Source organism: Hemiscyllium ocellatum, chromosome 19 (assembly GCF_020745735.1).
Source record: "Hemiscyllium ocellatum isolate sHemOce1 chromosome 19, sHemOce1.pat.X.cur, whole genome shotgun sequence".
Classification (NCBI taxonomy): Eukaryota; Metazoa; Chordata; class Chondrichthyes; order Orectolobiformes; family Hemiscylliidae; genus Hemiscyllium; species Hemiscyllium ocellatum.
The window spans coordinates 23414561-23424223 of NC_083419.1; the positions used below are offsets into that span (position 1 = coordinate 23414561).

At 42.5% G+C, this 9663-nt stretch overlaps 1 protein-coding gene across 1 annotated transcript in view; it reads right to left on the minus strand.

Annotated features, from left to right (window-relative positions):
• The window catches only part of lrriq1 (leucine-rich repeats and IQ motif containing 1), a 185301-nt gene extending 180074 nt beyond the window's left edge, over positions 1-5227 (minus strand). Inside the window, exons 1-3 of the mRNA XM_060840054.1 lie at positions 5177-5227; positions 2938-3069; positions 1604-1709 (exon numbers count right to left, since the gene is read on the minus strand). Of these exons, the coding sequence (XP_060696037.1) occupies positions 1604-1709; positions 2938-3069; positions 5177-5227 (289 nt within the window). The remainder of the gene's footprint in view (positions 1-1603; positions 1710-2937; positions 3070-5176) is intronic.
• Between the last annotated feature and the right edge of the window lie 4436 nt (positions 5228-9663).

Genomic DNA, 9663 nt, shown 5'->3' on the forward strand with positions numbered 1-9663 from the left:
CCTTATATGACTTTGCTGGCTCAGGCATATTTGCAGGATGGAAAACGGTCACATATAGCAAGATAGCCAGAGCCAAATGGCCATTAAGATACCCAGAGTTACATTTCAGGCATAACATGAACCACTAAGCATCAATCTTTATACCTGAAACTTATAGCTGACAACAAAAGAAAATGAGATCACTAACCATCATGATCAATGACTGCAATAATTCAGCAAGGGGCAGAAATATCAAAAACAAGAACTCTCAGAAACTCCTGACAACCAGTGCATAATATGGCACTAGAATTTTCCTTTGACAGATTGGTGTCTTAATTCATTACAAAAGGACACAATATAAAGCTATCCTATCGATAATCATCAATGATTTGCTGCATGTCCATCATCTTACCCAGGTAGCTAATGTACAATTAGTTATTAAATTATGCTATTATGATCAGGCTTTTATACTTGAACAATAAATGAACAAAGGTTTCTGGCATTGAATGGCAGAACTAGTTAAATTTTGAATATTCATAGATTCATAATGCTTATATAAAAGAATTTCCATTCAGTGCCTATGAAAAGAAAGCCTTATCCTCCCAGTCTCGCAGCTGTTAAAGGTTAACACAACACACATAAAATAAAAATGAGAAATGAGTAAAATTTGATGCAGTTTAGAAGGATGAGCAGGAATCTAGTTGAAACTTACAGAATACTGAATGACCTGGACAGAGTAGATGTTGGGAAGATGTCTTAATTGATAGGAAAGACTAGGACCTGAGGGCACAGCCTTAGAAGAAAGGGAAGACCTTTTAGAATGGAGGTAAAGAGAAACTTCTCCAGCCACAGAGTGGTGAATCTATGGAATTCACTGTGGAGGCCAGGTCATTGAGAATATTTAAGATGGAGATTTGTCAAGAGGATCAAGAATTATGGCAAAAAAAAGGACAATGAGTTGAGAAACTTAACCATGATTGACAGGCAGAGCTGACTCGATGGGCTGAATGGTCTAATCTTTGTTTCTATGTCTTATGGTCATATGGTCTAAAATTAACAATAAACAATAAATACCTTCAAAGTAATTCCCACACAGTTTCAACCAAATCTGATAAACATGTTCATGTAGAAAGGAAAAACATTCTTACAAGTTATTAATTTCTTCCTATAGTGTCCTCCAGAGCTTCTGAATTAACTCAACTTGTTTATTAAACTACTGTTGAATGTACTCAATAAATTAAAAACAACTCCATTGTTTTATAATTGGAATCCTAGAATTGCATCATGTTGTAAAATATTTCTTCTGTTGAGAAAACAGAACCTGGGAATGTAAATAAAGCAAAGAAGTCTTTCCTTGTAGTTTTTAATTCAAATGTATTGTTGGAGGAAGGACCAAGTGAATACAATTTCAAGCATCTTCAAATGAAATTAAACAAAATATTTTTGACCCATGTTCTTATTTAGAAAATTGACATTTGTCAAACCCTACAAGCAGCAATTCCACCATCATTGCAAATAAGGCTTTTTTAAATATATTATCAAGAATTTTCCCAATGCAGTTATGGCCTTTTCATTCTGATAAAGCATGGGATGAATTTGGGCAGTGTTGCATAAATTCACTTACAGTCAGGTTGCTCCAGGTCCTGGAGAATCAGCTTTTCGACATTTCCAGTTCTTTGTTTTATATGCTCCAGGTAGTCAAGGACAGATTTTGGTAATTCATCTGAATCCTAAAGAAGAATTCAGTTATCAAATACACTTAAAGTACACAAACCTAAAACATTTAAATAGCCAGTAGCATAATCTACTGCAACATGACTCTCAATATATTTGACTATATTTATGAGTCTTCTAAAACTGTTGATTTGTATCATCAAATACAACCATAAAAGAGAAATAATAACAGATGGGAATCATTTACTGGGTACATCAGTTCTGTACAAATCAATAGCTATTAACTTTACTGATGTATCTGTTTAGGATGAAGTTAAACAGGCACATATTTTTGATCCTATTCCTTTATTTTTTCACTTCCCAAGTTCCTTCAAATGTTCCATTTCTGAAAATATAGTCAACTGACCTATTTTCAGTCCACTTTACTGTAATTTGGATTAATTTTAGAAGAAAGCAGCATGTCTTTAAGTGAAATTTAGCAATTCATTAAACTTAAAGGATGAATCTGCTTCCTTACTAGAAGGTAATGTCCAGCATTAAGTGTTTTTTTTATGCTCACCTTTGATGAGAAAAAGTTTCTTTTTTAAACTCCTTGATTGTGCACAATTGACTGAATTTCTTTTGCAAATGGCCACAATAGGATTGGTTCAACCACTTGCTCTCAAATGTTATTTAATGGGGGTGAATTTAGCTTTGAACCATGGTTTAAACTGCAATCTGTTAGTTTGGCAACATGTTAAACAACTCCTATGATTTTCATTAAAACTGAGATTAATGGAGTCAAAATTACTCCCAACTGTTTATGACCTTTTGAAATGCGGTTTCAGTTATTCTCATAAAGTGTCTCATTAGAACTACATTTATAAATCTGTCACAAATAAACAGTAGATAAAATTAACATTTCTTTAAAGTAAGAAATTATAAGCAAGTGTATTGTGCAAACAAAATACATATTTCTGACAGAAAATATCCAGTTTTTCACAGAATGTATTGATGTGTTATGCAAAAACTATTCATTTATCCTGTACACATGTTTTTGTGCCTTCTTTGGCAAAGCATAATTAGATCTGTTTACATCTGGATTTCAAAAGACTTCAAACTCATCATTCTCCTTATTTTGCAATTGACTTACTAAATACATGCTTTGCAAATAATGAAATGTATTCTCATTATAGAGAACACTGTTGATACAAAAAGCAAAATTTGACACGGTACATTACAAAGTGGGTCGAAGGCTTAACGATTTAACATTTAAATATAATTTTGTCACAAATTTCAGCTCACATAATCTGATTCAACAAGAATGTCTTCTTCAGATTGCTCCTCCAGTTCATCTATTTCTGATGGGGAAATGTTGATTTGTCTTAATTCAGCTTCAACTGCTTCTTCAATCAGTTTGTCTTCATCCATTATTTCCTGTTAAAAAAATAGAGTATTTGAACATTAACTATTTGTTGGTAATAAATCTGAACTAGCAGTTACAGCAAAGAAAAATGACTACCTGGTCCAAGACCATTGTCCACGAACAGTGTCACACAGCACAATAGTAACACAAGGAGCGAGGAACAAGGATAGGTATACAGAAGCAGATGATGAAACAGCAAAGATAATAAGGGGCTCTGACAATAATTTGACTGTAGTGGAGGATTGGGGCAGGGGTAACATGCCACATACCAGGAACCATATACCATTGTTTTGTAACTTCCAAAGGGGTTTCCATAAACAATTAATATTTTCTGAATGATATTTGACGCTCATCTATATATTGTTATAGACCCATGCTCAGTACTAAAATAAACCCTTCAGTCCAACACGTCCATGCCTACCAGATATCCTAAATTAATCCCACTTCCAACACTTGGCCCAGATGTCTCTAAACCCTTTCTATTCGTGTACCAATCCAGATGTCTTTTAAATGTTGTAATTGGACCACCCTCCAACACGTCCTCTGGCAGCTTATTCCCATATACGCACCACCCTTTACGTGAAAAAGTTGTCTCTCAGGTCCCTTTTAAATCTTTCACATCTCATCCTAAACCTGTCCTCTAGTTCTGGACTCCCCCAACCCATGGAAAAGAACTTGTCTACTTAGCCTATCCATCTCACTCATGATTTTATAAACCTCTATAAGGTCACCCCTCTGCCTCCGATGCTCCAAGGAAAACAGCCCCAGCTGATTCAGCCTCTCCTTACACTCAAACCCTCCAATCCTAGCAACATCCTTGTAAATCTTTTCTGAACCCTTTCATGTTTCACAACATCCTTCTAGAGAAGGGAGACCCAAATTGCACACAATATTCCAAAAGTGGCCCAACTAATGTCCAGTACAGCTGCAACATGACCTCCCAACTCCTGTACTCAATGCTCTGACCAATAAAGAAAAGCATACCAAACCCCACATCACTATCCTATCTACCTAAGACTCCACTTTCAAGGATCTATAAACCTGCACTCGAAGGTCTTTTTGTTCAGCAAAACTCCCCTGGACCTTACCATTAAGTGTATAAGTCCTGCCCTGATTTGCCTTTCCAAAATGCAGCACCTCACATTCATTGAAAGTAAACTCCATCAATCCCGGGTCCCTGGTGCTGTGAGGCAGCAGTGCTAACCAGTGATCTAACATGATGCCCCAGTCCTCTGTTTCATATTTTGCCTTTTTCATTCTTCCAGTCAAAGTGAACAACCTCACCTTTTACTCCCATCTGCCAGATTTTTGCCTACTCACTTAACCTATAGACATCTGGTTGCACCTTTGCTTAGTCGTCCTCACCATGTACAGTAATTTCCAACCTGTCTTTGAGCCATGTTGCAAACTTTGCCACCAGGGGATAAGGTGGGTGGTTGGGAGGGTGGGGTAACATCTCCGAACGGGTTCAATGTGAACCACCACCGGTGGCCTCTCCTGGGAGAACAACCCTCTGAGGCTATGGCAACATGTTTTCTTTTTAATTTACTCACAGTTTGAATCTGCTGAGAGGAGTTATGGTTTGTAAAAGACGCTGAGCTGAAACATTTAATCCCCGCGGAATGAGTGCGGCGTTTTCTGAATGTTGGCCTCGGGAGGGAGGTGATTGAAGAGTCTGTTGGCCCCGAGTGGCTGAAGCATGAAAGCTCTGCTGGTCTGACAAGAGGGAATGAACACAAACTGAGCAGTGACGGGAGAGGCACTGACAGCGGACAGCGACAGCAGGCTCGGCTCCAGTTTCATTCCATGTTGATCAATCCCTGGGTTTTTGGGTTTCAGAGACAACTGTCCCTCTCCCCCAACTGCGGAAACCCGCAATTGCAAAGCCAGCCTGGGAATTACACCGAACTGTCACAGAGAAATCAATCAGCCCCTGGAGGGGACTGAACTTCCCCCAGCCCCCTTCCTTCTCCTTACAGCCCACTCCCACCCTCTCCACACAACACACCCCCCTCCCCCCCCAGTTTGCTGAGTGATGCACTTCAGGATTTCATTATTTAATCCTTCCTTTTTGCCCTCTCTTCCCGCGGTCCCTGAAGGGTGTAGGTTTCCGTTTACCTGTGGCGGCCCGGCCCTCTCCAGCTGCAGGCACCACAAGCCGGTTACCATGGCAGCGTCCGCTCGCCGACCCGCCGTGCGCGGGCACTGGCGGTGCGTACCCGCACCCCGGTGAGACGGGAGCGCCGCCCCTGTCCCTCCCCTGCGCGCGCCAGGAGCCTCCTTCGCGCACCCGCGAGGGACGCGGCTTTGGAATCTCACGGGTCGGTCACGTGGCATTTGGCCATTTAACAAAGCCAAAAACAAAATGTTCTCCTCACCTTCGGGTCCCTGGGCCCCAACACTGCTCCTTGCACTCAAGCCGGTGGGTGGGTTTGGAGATTCGGGTGAGCCAGATTTCACCAATGCTGCCTGCTGAAGGTCCTGCAAATCCGCTGGGAAGGAAACATCCTCAACCAGGCCAACGACCTTGATCAGTTATGATGGGCTGGGCATGTTGTCCGTATGACTGAAACAAGATTCCCCAAGCAGGTGCTCTACTCCCAGCTCCAAAGCAGGTGAGCCCCAGGTGGACAGAGGAAATACTTCAGCTATGCCCGCAATGCCTCACTGGCGAAGTGCAGCATTTCCATAGGCACCTGGGAACCACTGGCCCAAGACCGTCCAAAGTGGAGGTGGAGCATTCGGGAAGGCGACGAGCACCTCGAGACTTAAGTTGGGAAAAAACAGAAGCCAGAAGAAAATAGCATTAGGTGCCACACCAATGCTCCACCCACCCCTTCCCGTGACTACCTTCTGTCCCAAGTGTAACAGAGCTTGCAGAAGCCACCTTGGACTGCACAGCTACATACCGACTCACTGAGGGAGGAAGAGAGTCACCTTCGTCTGCAAGGGACGACCAATGACAGACTGATCCAAAGTCAAATACAGAATAATAATCAATGAAGGGCTGTTTTCCCAAACTGGATAGTGTGGTGGGAGTAAGGTGTAATGGTTGATTTTATAATCATTACAGTTATGTGTAATGGTTGATTTTATAACTCCAGTTCTCTTTGATATATAATGATGAGGGTGGACTGGTCTCCCAGGAAGTTTAACTTCAATGCCTGCAGGTGACATAAAACTAATGGAATTGTATTGACCAGTTTCCAGTGTTGAGTATGTGTTCCTTCAAGTGCAAGTGATCCAAGAGGGAGTCAGGTATTCACCCTTCTGGTGTTACTAAAAGACTCACAGTGCGTCACCAGAGTCTGAAATGCACTGCCTGGAATTCTGAATGATGTGGAGGTACTGGTGTTAGACAGGGGTGGACAAAGTGAAAAATCACACAAGACCAGGTTAAAGTCCAATGGGTTTATTTGGAAGTACAAGCTTTCAGAGCACTGCTTCTTCGTCAGGTAGCTCGTGGGACAGGATCCTAGGACACAGAATTTATAGTAAAAGATCAAAGTGTCATACAACTGATGCAATGTATTGAGCAAACCCAAATTGCTGATATGTCTTTAATCACTCAAAATGGGGTTGCAGGTTTTGATTCATTAATAAGTAAATCCCAGAACTTCTTTCAAGTCACATTCCCAAGATAACTTAAGGTTTTATATGAAAAAGGTGACATCTCAGCTCAGACAATGCATTAAAGGCGTGAGCTGAGAGCCTGTCTGTGTCCCAATCTTGAGTCAGACTGGTTCATTTTCGAAGCAAAAATTGACAAAATGTCACATGGACTGACTGACTACAGATTGTGAGCTTTTTGAACAAAATAGAATATATCTGCAAATCTACAATGTAGATTCACCACATATACTTATATGTGTGTGAAAGAAAGAGAGAGAGAGGGTGAGAGTGTGTGTGAATTCTGAAGGAGGCAGGTGCAATTAAAGTATTCAAGGACATTGTTTAGTTTAAATAATCATTCAATGAGCAACGTTATGACACTGAATTAAAAGCTCAAAAAGCCAGTGCAGATATGATGGACAGACTAGTCTCCTCCCACACCATAACAATTCTTGTCTTGTTCAGCAAACATGGGAAGATGACGGCATTTTATTGTTGGACTCTTAATTCAGAGACCCAGGTAATCTGAATTACCTGGGAACCCAGATTCAAATTCCACTATGGCAGATGGTGGAATTTGAATTCAATAAAAATCAGGAATTTAAGTTCCATTGATGACCATGAATCCATTGTTGATTGTTGGAAAAACCCTTCTGGTTCACTAATGTTCTTGAGGGACACTGCTATCCTTATCCTGGTCAGGCGTACAGCATTGTGGTTGATTCATAACTGCCCTCTAGGCAATTAGAGCAATATATGTGGACCTAGCCAGCGACATGCTCATCCCGTGAATGAATAAAAAACAACATATACGCACATTGCATCTAGTTCCAGATTACATGATTGTGCCTTAAATTATTGTACAGACTGTGAGGTCCATCTCGCAAAATCTCCTTCTTTATTCTGGCCTAATCTCCATGATATAATCACAATTGGTGGTGTTTATACACTCAATCTAATATAAACATTTTTAAACCCATCGACAATAACTCACACCACTTTCTTCCCTTGTAATTACTATGCTATGTATTGATTTGAATTTTCATTTACTAAAACTTTTCTCAAGTCTTAAACAACCTGGAAGTTTCACTGTTCTTCCAAAGTACTCTTATCTCTGGACTCAAAAAGTAGTTGTTTGTTGGGTAGAAGATAATTGTTTTGGACTGTCTATCTGACAGTCTGAGATCCATAGTCAAATGGAATTGGAGTCATTAATGTCATATATTTCTTTTGCAAAGGACTTTGACTGTCTTTATAGATGTTAGTGTGATTCCCCCCAGACGTGATCGACGATGCCCTCCACCGCATCTCCTCCACTTCCCGCTCCTCCGCCCTTGAGCCCCGCTCCTCCAACCGCCACCAAGACAGAACCCCACTGGTTCTCACCTACCACCCCACCAACCTGCGCATACAACGTATTATCCGCCGCCATTTCCGCCACCTCCAAACGGACCCCACCACCAAGGATATATTTCCCTCCCCTCCCCTATCAGCGTTCCGCAAGGACCACTCCCTTCGTGACTCCCTTGTCAGATCCACACCCCCCACCAACCCAACCTCCACCCCCGGCACCTTCCCCTGCAACCGCAGGAAATGTAAAACTTGCGCCCACACCTCCACACTCACTTCCCTCCAAGGCCCCAAGGGATCCTTCCATATCCGCCACAAGTTCACCTGTACCTCCACACACATCATCTATTGCATCCGCTGCACCCGATGTGGCCTCCTCTATATTGGTGAGACAGGCCGCTTACTTGCGGAACGCTTCAGAGAACACCTCTGGGCCGCCCGAACCAACCAACCCAATCACCCCGTGGCTCAACACTTTAACTCCCCCTCCCACTCCACCGAGGACATGCAGGTCCTTGGACTCCTCCACCGGCAGAACACAACTACACGACGGCTGGAGGAGGAGCGCCTCATCTTCCGCCTGGGAACCCTCCAACCACAAGGTATGAATTCAGATTTCTCCAGCTTCCTCATTTCCCCTCCCCCCACCTTGTCTCAGTCAGTTCCCTCAACTCAGCACCGCCCTCCTAACCTGCAATCCTCTTCCTGACCTCTCCGCCCCCACCCCACTCCGGCCTATCACCCTCACCTTGACCTCCTTCCACCTATCCCACCTCCATCGCCCCTCCCCCTAGTCCCTCCTCCCTACCTTTTATCTCAGCCTGCTTGGCTCTCTCTCTTATTCCTGATGAAGGGCTTATGCTCGAAACGTCGAATTCTCTATTCCTGAGATGCTGCCTAACCTGCTGTGCTTTGACCAGCAACACATTTGCAGCTGTGATCTCCAGCATCTGCAGACCTCATTTTTTACTCGAAGATGTTAGTGTGCTCCCTGCTCCAGAAAATATATATACTTTTCTCTGCAGTATTTTTTTGTCTTTCTACATTGATTATCCCTTGTCAGTGGGTGCCTTTCATGGAACTGCGTGTATCTGCAACTTGCATTACTGAAATTATTTCAACCATAGGTCAGTGCTAAAGTAGGTAAACTTAATACTTCAAATTCTTGAATAATTTCAACTTTCTGCTCCCCTCTCAGTCATTCAATTATTGGTGAAACCAACTTGTACATTTCCTCACTTGGGTTACTTGGAGATTCATTCTTGCTTGATATGAAGTGCTTTATATTGTTGGGAACCTTCTTTGGAAAATGGGATTGTTTTGCTTGAACTTTCCCTTTTCCAGTCACTTCAGCCTGAATGACAGACCTGAACTCGGAGTGAGTAAGTTGTTCACTGTGCTATGTTGCGACCTGACACAATGGGCGGCACGGTGGCACAGTGATTAGCACTGCTGTCTCACAGCGCCTGAGACCCGGGTTCAATTCCTGACTCAGGCGACTGACTGTGTGGAGTTTGCACGTTCTCCCCGTGTCTGCGTAGGTTTCCTCCGGGTGCTCTGGTTTCCTCCCATAGTCCAAAGATGTGCGGGTCAGGTGAATTGGCCATGCTAAATTGCCCGTAGTGTTAGGTAAGGGGTAAATG